General features: G+C 42.2%; 3 protein-coding genes across 3 annotated transcripts in view; 2 read left to right on the plus strand and 1 right to left on the minus strand.

The window, feature by feature from the left end:
* Nucleotides 1-12,723, minus strand: part of LOC126561880 (ras-interacting protein RIP3-like) — a 437,929-nt gene that overhangs the window by 419,059 nt on the left and 6,147 nt on the right. The gene's annotated exons all lie outside the window — the stretch shown is intronic.
* LOC126562905 (MIT domain-containing protein 1) overlaps nt 1-12,723 on the plus strand; it is a 458,992-nt gene that overhangs the window by 74,607 nt on the left and 371,662 nt on the right. The gene's annotated exons all lie outside the window — the stretch shown is intronic.
* Nucleotides 11,048-12,507, plus strand: LOC126562280 (F-box only protein 9). Its single transcript, XM_050218741.1, has 3 exons — nt 11,048-11,751; nt 11,816-12,127; nt 12,200-12,507. Exons 1-3 carry the CDS (start codon nt 11,048-11,050, stop codon nt 12,504-12,506), a joined length of 1,323 nt encoding a protein of 440 aa, XP_050074698.1. The 3' UTR covers nt 12,507.

Below are 12,723 nucleotides of genomic sequence, written 5' to 3' on the forward strand. Positions count from 1 at the left end.
CACTGATGCCCTTGCACCGTACCCGTTGCACTATTTATTGCTGTTGTTCCAGGCTTGATGCCTGACGGTGGCTAATCTTTTGCAGCGGAAGAGTTTTTGTTCGCTTTTGCTGCATTTTTCACCGGGTGATTTTTTATGTGTAGCACCCATTTTATCATCGCTACTTTATAGCTTTCTCTCAAAACGCTGAAAGCTAACGATGGCACAAGATCGCCCGGTTATGATATATTATTTGTTTATGAACTGTCCCAAGTTCCGCCGTTCGGTGCAACGACATATTTGTAACTCCCAGCAGTGCCTGCGACCACAGGGTTCTGCTTATGTGAGGGTCGCCAGTCCTGGTTTATCCTGTGTTTTTTGTTGCTGTTTCTATCCCTCTTTTCGTGTTGTTTTTCGGTTGGTACTGGGTGCTGCTCATTCCGTGTTGTGTGCTTTACGCTTTAGATGGTATTATTATGTTTTATGATTTTCCTCTCCTTAATGCTCATGTGCATGCATGTTGGATTGATTTTTTTTTTGTTGAAAGCATTAAAATTTCACATCCTTTCTTAAGATAAACATCGATGAAATGTAGAAACATCGACAAAATGATAAATTTTCTTATTATTCTATTTTTTTAATTTTTTGTTATAGTTCTGTTTTTTCGTTCTGTGTATCTTTGGCTTCTTTTATGTCTTATTTTATATTTTTTTATAATGTCTCTTTTCTTATATTTCTTATCATGCAGTTACATCATAATCTTGGTATGCTTCATATACTTCTTATTTTGCTTTCAATTCTTATGTTTTTTCTTCTCTGAATGGGCCATATTCTGATAATTCTTGTTCTTCTTCTTCATATTCCTCATCTCATTTTACTTTTAACTGTCAGTCACCTGGCGTACGTCCAGGCAATTTGGGTGGTGGAGGGTGGTAATATATGTCACTATTACTATTCCTCCAGATTATCACCTAATTTTTCCGTACTCCATTCATATTTTATGATCCTTCTTCTGTTATGTTTCTGTTCTAACAATTCATTTCATTTTTAATCTGATTTTCGATACAAACTTTAAAAACAGATTTCTAATGTACAAAAAGTTAAAACGTAAGATGTTTAAAATCATCATTCAATTTATTCATCACCCTTAACCAAAGTTCTGACCAGCATGACCACAAAAACCAAACCACCTGTAATCGTGCGCGACAAAAGAAAATCGGAAATTTACTATTTAGAAAACGTAGGACAAATCAACTGCCATAGCAAAACCATTGTATTTGTCCACCGACAGTCGAACGTTAGATAGCATAAATCGAAACCCCATTCGTACGAGAGAATGGGTTTGCAACTGTGATTTTCAAGTCAATTTTTCCCCGCCTTTACAAAGTGCCCATTTTCACGGTGGCGAAATGGGTGAAAGAGGGAAAAACAAGAGAAAATAAAAGAAAATCCCATCAGCTTTGGTGCATGACGATGGAGCGGAATTTTATGATTGTTTTTCTAGCGGCTTTAAATTTCCCCCTTCCTACTCTACCCCTGCCGACTGCGAAAGTTGCAGACCGTGCAGACCGTCGATCGTTCGATGATGCAGCCAAAAGTTCCTGTGCAATGTTATTTCAGCCCATCGCCGTACCGGGTCCCCGTGTTGGATTTCCTCCTGTTCCGTCTATCCGTTCTTTCTTCGCTAGCAAACATTCTTTCACTGGTTTACTGCACGGATTGTGCCGTCGAGCACGTGACATTTATGGAGTTCCTTTCCGCTTGTCCGCTCACTTCCACCGTTACTGCACCCTGTTCGTGAAGGATCTCACGGATGCACTCCCGTTATACATTCGGTGCAGTTCAGTGCTCGATTTTTAATGTCACACAGTTGCAAACCCCTCGTGCAACCAACTGCCGCCGCAGTTGGTTGTGGTGCGAAACAGACGAAAAAGGAAAATATTTTATATTTGAGCTACACAAACATTACAGTTTTTTTTTTTTTTGCACACTTCTTGGGTGGATTTGGTCCCTCGCTCGCTTCCCGAACCGATAGTCTTCCGTTTATGATGGAGTAACAAATTAGTGTCGCTATTTGTTTTCTTTATGTTTGCGTAATTGACGTTAATACAGTGGAGTGAAGGAAAATCGTTGCAGTTAGTTCCTTTCTGGAAGCATCGTTTGGGAAGAGTGTTAGAGTGTTTAAAAGGCCGATTGACGACGGGGAAAATATAAACCTAGGTCAAGTCTATTGGATGAAAAATATGGACCATAACATTTGAAGAATCCTTATAATAAGTGTTTTGAGTTAAATGATACTTTGAATCCACAAATATTGACACATTAGTATCGGCTCGAATAGCCAACATGAAGGGGCCGATATCTAATTCCATCCGGACTTGACTTCTTTGTCTGAAATGGGTTCAGTTTCAAGAAGGTTCTAATTTCAATAAAAAAATTAGATTTATCTCTATAACAAGGACTCATCATTATTAAGTACTATTATGTATATTAAGGAAGGAAAAATCTTGCCATGTAATTGGTAGAAAACCCGCATAGTGAGGAAAAAATGAAGTATAAAATATGTTTTAAACAGAAACAACTTGAAGTTTAAGAAAATAAATACAATTTTTGTCAAACTATCATCCTTCTAACCCAAATCGTCCACCCTCCATACACAAACAAGGCAAGACTATTTATTTGTTGACTCACCCACGATATATTCTCTCGATCGCACGAACCGAAGTAAAAATATTTTTCTGTCCACCCGTCCAAAATTGGACACGTACATCTGTAACCACACTGAAACACACACACACAGTTCGAAAACAAAACCACTCTCCAGCAATTGCCCTCAGGATTGTACTCGGTTTGCGTTTAGTTTAATGTTCCGTTTAGGGCTTCACTCCTTTCCCTGAAATAAAGCCAACCAGAAGAATGGCTGTATTTTACTTCACGCGACACATTACTATTTGTTTTGATTTGTCCTCCGAAATGAGCGGAAAAATTGACTTTTCTGAATGACACTTTTGGTTCGTTTTCCTCTTAGAAAAACCGGTTGACGGGATGTGCGCTGAAAAATGCCTTTCTTTAAGCTACATACAGTGATACGGTACGAATTCAAACACCCTTTTCGGTGGATCCAAACGCGCATACGTGGCAAAAACTACACAAAACCCCACAAGTCTGATCCCACCCGGGACGACATTCTTGAACGGACGATTTTCGGTGACAAATGGAGTTCGTTCGCTTTGGCTGCCGGTGTGGTCGGTCGTTTGGTAGCAGAAAAATGCCTAACCATCATAGGGCCTCATTGCAATCCATCCCAGTGATCGTCTTTCACCGCAATTTGTAATACGTTTGGTTGGTTTTTGTTTAAGCTGGTGTGTATTAATGTTGGTCGAATCACGCGGACATGTAATAGAGCTAAAATTAGTCCTAAAACAACCAAAAGAGACACCAAATAATAATTCTAAAATATTTTAAATGTAACCGATTTTACAAAAAGCAGTTCATACTTCTTTCTGTCTTTGGCAATAAACAAATGCTTAAATATAAAATTAAATCAATTTTTGTTCATAAACACAAAATTCTACTCCCGGTTTACTGTTGTTATTCCAGCCAGTTCTCGCCATTACAAGCCAACCACGTTGCCAAAACAAAACAAGAAAAAGTTTCGTAGTTTGCGATGAAAATGTTGATACATTATCGCTGGACCGATTCGCCACCGACGTACCGGAATTTGGCACCAGCGCAAAGATTAATAGCGCTAACTGTTGGCACGAAGCTGTTTGAAAACAACGCTACCCAAAAAAACAAACTGTCACCGCGATCCGTCCCATGGATCCATCCGTATGTCCGTTGGTTTTTTGGGGTAATATTTAACACCTAAGCACCTCGTACTATCCAGCAAGCAGCAACCGTGCAAGTGCAAGTGTCATGTTGTGAAAGAGCGTATCGGTGGTGGCTTAGTCGCCCCATTGCAAAGGGAAGTGTTTGGAATGTTATTCCACTTGGAAATGTAGCGTACCGTCTAGGGGTCACAGTGCACTGGCGCTCAAAGCGATTGGTGAAGTTAGCAGCGGAAGATTGCGATCTGGCTGGCTCATTCATACAGTATTTTTAGAAGGTTGGCATGGGGGATTTTGCGTACGAGGAGTTACATATGAAGGCGATATAAAGATATAACCATCTAGGTATTACGAGAAGTTTGAAGACCGTTTTTCCATACCGTTTTGTTTATCTGCTTATTCAAAAGCAAACATATTACTTGTCAAATTTATCCGCAATTTTAAGTAGCAATTTTTTTAGTTTTTAGCAATGCTAATTTTGTTTGATCGCGACGGCCCGGTGGTTTATGCGACAGCGGCGCCGGTCTTCAAACGGCAGGGCCGGGGTTCAAATCCTATCCGAGCAGTCCCCCCGTAGTGAGGTCTGACTAACCAATTACGTGGTATCGGCAGTCTAGAAAGCCAATTTCGATGGCCGGGATGACCTTATTAGAGGTCGTTACGGCAAGATTTTTTTTGTTGATAATCTTGAACAATGATCTGTAGTTGATCGATCACTGATCTGAATAAGCCACAGTTGTCGTGAAGTCTTGAAGAATGACGAATCTTAACAATATGACGAAGTCTTCTGAACCGAATACATGTCCGTTCTGTGAGAGATCCTCCAGAAATCGAGGACCGTCGTCGCCATGAGTATTTTTCGATACACCAGAACAAACCGATCGTCCTACCAATTGAATCTCGTATCTGCTCACAAAGCGTTGGGACGACAGACGTCACCAGCCTTGCTAAGACGATTTTCCCTTTTTCCTGGCCAGGCCAGGAAAAGTACATAACGGCGTACCAGCGACCAGCGTAGTTTAAGTAGTTTTTTTTTAATTCTTCTGACGGATTGGAAAAGAACTGCTAGAGTGCAGGACCAACATGCGTAGGCCGGCAAAAAAAATTCTCCAATCTTAAAAGAGATTCTCTTTTGTCCTCAGATTCAACTCTTAGGTATCGAAGTGGTGAGAAAAAAAGATAACAATCTATTATATGATAGACATCTTAAAAGGTAGATAGGCCAGACATTTTTAGTAAAAGTATCAGCAGAGCCACTGAGTCTTGATCGTTGACAGGATTTACATTGTTTTAAATTGTTTGTTTTCAACCACGAACTCAAAAAAAACTCAAGCCGTTCTACCTGAATTAAAAATTTAAAAATAAACCCCTAAGGAAGTCTTAATTTATTTGTAGCTTTAAAATATATCCTGCATAGAACGGAACGGAGCTAATCAGAATTACAAACAAGAAGTGACTGGCACCAGTAAACAGAAAATCGAGTGATTATCGATCAATTAAACAACCGATAAAATTAAACTCTACACTTTACCATTAATCTCATTGCATTTACCAAACTCGTTCTGATGACTTCATGGCCGCACTTCATTGACACGTCATCAGCGGTTTCTCTCACTCACCAAGCTCACCATCCATCCGAATAGCAACTAATAATCGATCACCGACCATGCGTGGAACACAATACAAAATCGTTACAATCGATACTAGTCCATATTGTTCCGGCTCGTTCCATACTGCGTCAGACCGGCCGGTTAATGAAACCATTTTTTCTTGCCTACCAACAACAACAACCCAAAACCTCACCGGACACATAAACCACACGTTCCCCTGCCCTTACGGGCAGTTCGGGAACGGAAGCGGGCAGTTAAACTCGGTTAAACGATTGTTTGTGTGTTTTTCAATCTGAACCATTTGGTCCAATTTTTACCTCCAATTTTATTGACTTCGATTTGGGTGGTTTCGTCGGGCAACCGGCCATGAAAGCCACAATGGCCCACAGTTACATGGTTTACATATTGATTTATTCTTGCTTGTCTGTTTTTTTTTTTGTTCGCGTAGGAACAGGAACGATCGCTGCCCATTGCTTGGAGCATGTTGGAATGTATTGATATATTATTACTTTCTGTTATTTTCAATCCGCTGACATTGTGCACCCAGCGGCTTTGTTAGGTGATGTTTTCTCGCCTTTATTTTGAAGAACAGCACGATGACGATCGAATATTTACCGATCCTCGTTACCGCGGCGTTGCAAACGATGTTTCGGAACGATTTTAAAAGAACGTGCCGCAAAACATTCCCTCGCGCGGAAGGTTCTGCTTTTTTCTCTCTATTTATTTGATCGATTGTTTGTTTGTTTTGAATTTTACACCATTTTGGGTCGGTGGTAAAGATTGCGGGTTTTGGGGTGATAAAACTGGGCCCCCCGGGCTGGGGCCCTTGTCTCACCAGACTAGAAGAGATGGACAATGGCGATCCGCAAGCAAAATGGCGAAAGGATCTTCTAAGCTCGCGTGGCTTTTCCTAGTCCCTAGTTGTGTGTGTGTGTGTGTGTGTGTGTGTGTGTGTGTGTGTGTGCGCACGCAATGTCGGTACCGATTTTTGCCGATGGTAAACACTGCTCACACTCACATGCACATTTTTATGGGCCACAAACGATCGTAAAATTTACACCGCAACACTTTGATCTTTTCGTAGCGGACGGTATTATATTTGTGCAGCGTGTGTTATGGTTTACATTTAGAAGAAAAAAAACGGACAGCTTTCGTCGATCTGCTGCCTTTGTGCGGGTCAAACGGCAACCGGCCAACCGAGATCTACGTTCCATATCAAAGTGGAGTAAAAATGTATGCCAAACAATTTTGATGTGATGTGAGTAACATCCCCGCACGTCTTATACGTTATTTTATAACCATTTTCAAGAGTTTTTACTCAAGTTAATTGAAATTAAATAGGGAATCTAACACAATTTCAATTGAAGTGCGTGTTACGACCATAGTTGAAGAAATGTATTTAAAAAAAATTTCCTCAAAGTATGCTATTCGCATTACAAAACCATGAGCCGAAAAATAATTAAAAATGCTGGAAAATGCTGGAAAAATGGAGTAAAGATCCTGCTGTGTCCACTTTATACTTTCACTTAAGGGCACAAAGCGTATCAAGTGCTTTTTTGACAGATTTTTTCAACGTACTCCTAGCAGCATTTCCTTTCCTTTTATCATCATTAAAACAAGCGTCATAAATATTTCAATTTCCAATAAACATCGATTGAGTGCATTAAATCGCACCGCATCCGATCAAACCCCGTCGGCACAGTTCCTTGTAAAAAGTGTACTACACACCCCCATAACCGTTCATAAACCATTAGCCCGTTTGATGGCTTCATCAAAGATCAATCATGTTTATGCTCGTACCATCATCATCTTCGTCTAGGCCTACGTTTGTCTCACGGCAATGCCCTTAGCAAATTGATTGCGCTTCAAACGTTTCTTCTTCTCCCTTCCCTGGCCGCAGGGTCCGATTAAAGGCGCGGAAAAAAGTATGGTTCGCCGACTTAAACGGTTAATTGACATATTTTGACGTCAGCATCTTAAGAAGTCGTAAACAGAAGGTTTCAAGTATGCCAGTACCCACGCATTCCGGTCGTGCCGGGGATTGGTTCTGCTCTGTGCGTGCCTTCCAGTGCATTCGTCCGGGTGTAAAAGCAGTGCAATGGGAAAGATGGGAAAAACCCATAAAAAAAGCCAGCCGATCGCCTGCCTGCAGTCGCGGTCTGCCGGGCATTGGATGCAATTTCCAAGAAGTGATTTGTAAACAGATCACATTTTTCCCACACCGCTTGGGATTTTGTCCAGCTTTGCCTGGATTTGAACATGGTACTAAAAAAATTGCCAACGGCGTTGATATTTAACGTCTCCTTGATGTCTAGCTGAAATTTGAATGAAGTATAAAACCTGTGAAGGAAAATAATCTTTTTGGATAAATAAGGCAAAGTAAGCGAGACTTTAGATTCATAGATCATCTTCGAACTGCTGAGTACATCTATCACTAATATCTCACCAATTAACCAATGACCTGGAATCGTATCTCGTTTAAGTGAGAGCTGCAGATACTTAAAACCTTTTCCCCGAAATCGTACCCAATTCGATAGCATCACTTTCGTTGACACTTCCACATTGCTTGCTGCCCCAGCCCCAGCATCCAACCAGCATCGCCCACTGCATCAGCATCGATCGAAACCGATCGTTAAGAGATCGGTGTACGGTTTGTTGCATTTTTATTGCCCTCATTTCGTATCCGATCGTCGTTTCCTTCCCAATCTCGATCGACACTAAACTATCCATCAGAGCAGCAGGTTCAGGTCTGTAAACGGTAGGCAATGTGGTCCATTGCCGTGCCGTACCGAGAACTCTATCCCCGAAAACGGTTCGCTCGTAAAATTCCAGTCGTGTCGGCGAGTATCTCCCAGCAAGGGAAATGATTTAACTACTTCCAGGGAAATATTTTGTGTTTTTAAATACCACCCAAAATCAGGGAACTCACAATTAACAACAAATGGTACTGGTGGTGGATGTTGCTCGTGATATGTTCCTGGTTTTTCCGCTCTTTGCCAAGCAAAACGGGTGCCTTCGGGTGCCCTTGAACCGTGATGCTCGGTATGGAAAAAAAATTCGTTAAAGGAAAATGCAGGAAATGGAACTGCAACTGGGATCCGGCCATCCCGGTAACGGAGCAGCAACTCACCACCAATTTCCTTTCCCAGATTGATGACGGATGTCCCGCGGCATCACCGGCGGGAGACAGTTTTATAGGTGAAAGTAATGTCATTTTTCGGGCTTTTATTACCTCCCCGGGTACCACGTACCACAGGAGCAAGCCATACGCACTCCTCTAATGGCGCTGCTGTGCGGTAGTAAAATTGCTCACGGGTAATTTGAGTGTGCCGCAAAGCAACGCACTTCAACTTGCCCGGTCCTCCTTGTTGCAGCCCATGTCCAATGTCATTGGCGAGAGTGATTGAGTCGAATTTCCCGAGCACCCTTTGTAGTGTTTGTCTGTGTGTATGTTTGGGTATGGCTAGCAATCATGCTCAGTGCTCTCAGCTCCTTAAAGCAAAGAAAACACATAACATTGGTGCGCCCTCCGAGCGATCCTTTCAGTGTGTTTTCCTTCGCGGTATCGACGGAAAGGGTGGGAAGGTTATGATTGTCAGCAAACAAAACAAAACATAACTAATATTTATTCTTATTTTTATCGTTCCTCGTAAACACAGGAAGACATACTGTACTGATAGTATTTGATAGCATCTTTATGTTAACGTATGAGCGTAAACCTTACGGTTTATTTTCGGATCGGCATGATTATGCTTTTCAAAACAATGTCCTTGCACTTATCAATTACAACGGCTTCCGAGCTGTTTTTATTTTTACTAGAATTTATGTTAGGGATCCTAGATTCTAAGATACAAAAATTAGATCTCAGATTTTAACATTCGTTCCCTAAATTTCACACAAGAGCTACTAAAGACTAACAACGAAAGATAGGTTCCATAGTTTCACTGTATGAATGAGCCTACTTCAATGGTGCTTCAATCTCTGGAGGTGTTTTGTGATTTGAGGCTTTTCGAACGAATAGCCACATATTCAAATCCAGACATAAAGTTTAAAGTTTATTGAATATTTTTATTAGTCTACATTTATTCCTTCGAGGTTGTGTGCAAGATATGTGTTGCACATCCCATACGATCGCTAGTAGATCGCCCTCGGCCACTTCAAGACAGAAAAATATTTTTTTACATATTTTGTGAAATTCAACCGATTCAACTTCAACGAGAATCTCACCAAAATATCTCCCTGTTATACCGAGCTCTGACACTTCCCTACGACAGGCGCATTTGGTCTTACGACATCAAAAATGTTCACACATCTCGGCGCCAGTGATTATTTTTTCAACAAGTCACAAAGCAATGATAAATAAATAACGAGATGTGGGAATTTAAGCTACTCTAAAACCTGACACATCCGAAGTCCAAAAGCCGAAACTGTTTTGATAGCAAACGATCTGCTTGTTAACGTTGATGGTGCTATGTGACACGTTCGTAGATTGTTTTATTAGTAGCGCAAGATGAGCGGCCAGTGTGGTTAGTATACGATTTGCGACCGAATGTTGCGCAATATTGGACTTACAAACGGTGATAATAAGATTAAACAGACATACATACGATAATTTATCTCTGAATCTACTAATTGCTAGACATTTTTCCCATAGCAAAAGATCACCCGAGAAATTCACACACAAAGGAATGGCATTAATTGCAATATATGCGTTCACCAATAGATTGCAAACAAATTTAATGAACAACGTTATATAATAGAGCAGACATTCGCAAAGCGATTGAGAAGGTCATTTTTTCTGCTTCTTCTTTCGGACTAATGACTATATCAGAAAATTTTGGCCGGCCATTTTTGGCTTCCAAGACTTGATAGGAGCTCATGTCGTTAGTGATCTTTGATAATTAGGGTTCTTGTATTTTGAAAGGACGGTAGCCAGACGGTTTTGAAACCAAGAATGATGCAACTCGATTTCTAGAGCAACGGAAACTGATTGAATTGAATCTATCGCCGAATCTACGTAATTCCGGTCGAATTTCAAATTCAATTATTCTTTCACTATATCTCCCATACCGTAGCCAACCACTAGGCACCTTGCGGCACGCCGGGAGCGAAATTCTCTGTTTGTTTACATTTGACGTTTTGCTTGTCTTCTACCTGTTCTCGTTGTTTTGAAATCAGCTGTCAAAGCAAAGAATTTCACGTACTTTTGCAAGTCGCAAAATCTAAAATGGACCGCAGCAAAGAGTGAACTTTTCCCCTTTTTATTTGTTAGCGGCAAAATCGGTCCCAAAGCAAAGTGCAAAACATTCACAGCAACTACCCGAAAGACTCCCATTTTCGTTACCTCACGCACAGTGCAAGAGGATTATGGCCAGCAGGTTGCAGCGTCTGGATCGTGTGCATTCGTTTTTTCACCAAAATTTTGTCCACATTTTCAATCTGTCGCAATCGTCAATCTGCTTCCCTCAAGTTGTTCGCTACAGTGACCGTGAACTAGCACGCGACCAGCAGGCGACTTCTTATCTTTCCGTGTCGTCACTACACTGCCTTTACTGAACTGCTGATCGGAGCAGCAGTCTTTCATAAACCTGTGACAGCTGTGTATCCTTCTAACATCTACACCACTCGATGGATTCTCCATCCAGTGACGCCGGCAAGGAAGATGACGATGAAAGTTCGTCCTCTTCGTCGAGTGGATCGGAAGCAACCACACCGAAGCGTTCCGAGCTGGATGATTTCCGCGAACGATGGCAGCAGGAACTGAAGCGAGAGCAACCGGTTACCGCCAACGCACCAGTTGCCACGACGACGGTGGAACATGATTCCATCGAGCATCAGGCACGTACACTGTTCCAGCAAGGTTCGGACCTGGAACGAAGCGGGAAAGTGTTCGAAGCAATGCGACTTTATCGGCGCGCCACACAACTCGTGCCGGACATTGAGTTCCGGGTGTACGATATAAAGCATGCCAAACCGAAGGAAGATCCAACGAATGATAAAAACGCACGGCTCGTGGAAGGGCTAATGGAACGCATGATGGAGGCAAACATAGACGAAGATGAGGAAAATCTGGAAAACGTCGATTTGGCATTGCGCTTCCAGACGCTAATGGCCCGGTCCGGCAAACTGTTCGAACGTGCCAGCGGTGACCGTAAGCTGATCGTGACGACGGCCCACTTCTCAGACCTTCCGATGGAACTGATCCTTTACATACTGCGATGGGTTGTATCGAACGATTTGGATATGAAATCGCTGGAACGCTTTGCATCAGTTTGCCGTGGATTTTATCTACTGGCGAGAGATCCGGAAATATGGCGCCATGCGTGTATGAGGTGGTTTTGCATAATAATTCTTTCACAAGGGTGTATTTGTAATCGATTCTATGATTATTTTTAGAATTTGGGGTGTAAATTTGGGGGTACTGAAGGGAACGCCCTTCAGTTCCTGGCGCGAGATGTACATTAGCCGACCCCGGATACTCTTCCACGGATGTTACATCAGCCGAACTAGTTATCTGCGTTCGGGCGAGAATAGTTTCCAGGATCAGTTCTATCGACCGATCCAGCTGGTAGAATACTATCGATACTTTCGCTTCTTTGCGGACGGTAAAGTGCTGATGCTGACGACAGCCGATGAACCACAGCAGTGTGTCGTTAAGTTGAAGCCACGATGTCCCACTCAGAACGAAATATTGCGTGGACACTATCGGTATGTTGTATGCGATTGGAATCAGCTGAGCGCAAGGATTTATCTTGCGTTTTTTTTTCTTGCCTCTTTAAGCTTGCACGACGACGTCGTTATCGTGGCCATTCAACGCAACCGTCCAACGGCTCCCGCACGGCCAAGTCGCAAAGTGCGCGACCCGGAACCGGAATACGGACAGCAAACGTTTCTGATGGAACTGCAGATCGTAAGCACCGCCAAACGGCCATTTAGCCAGCTGCACTGGAAACAGTACACGATGGTACAGCAGCGAAACAATCAGGAAAAAACGACCCAGTTCGAGCTAACCAGCACCAAGTATCCACCGTTATACTTTTCGCGCGTTAAGAGCTACCACCTGGAATCGGAAGGACCATTGAAGTAGAGGGCACGGTAAAACCGACAGCTCTTTTGCTCACGGAGCATAAAGACGTGCAGCACCACACAACAACACTTTACACAGGAGATAGTGGATTATTTTTCGCCTATTTTTTAGCCCCTAGTAAGTACCGGAACAGAACCGGAAAACAATCGTTAATCATTTTAATCAGTTCAGCCGAACTAAGGACGCAACAGAAAAGAAAAAAAAAACAGAATTTAAT

This window comes from Anopheles maculipalpis, chromosome 3RL (genome assembly GCF_943734695.1).
Source record: "Anopheles maculipalpis chromosome 3RL, idAnoMacuDA_375_x, whole genome shotgun sequence".
Taxonomy (NCBI): Eukaryota; Metazoa; Arthropoda; class Insecta; order Diptera; family Culicidae; genus Anopheles; species Anopheles maculipalpis.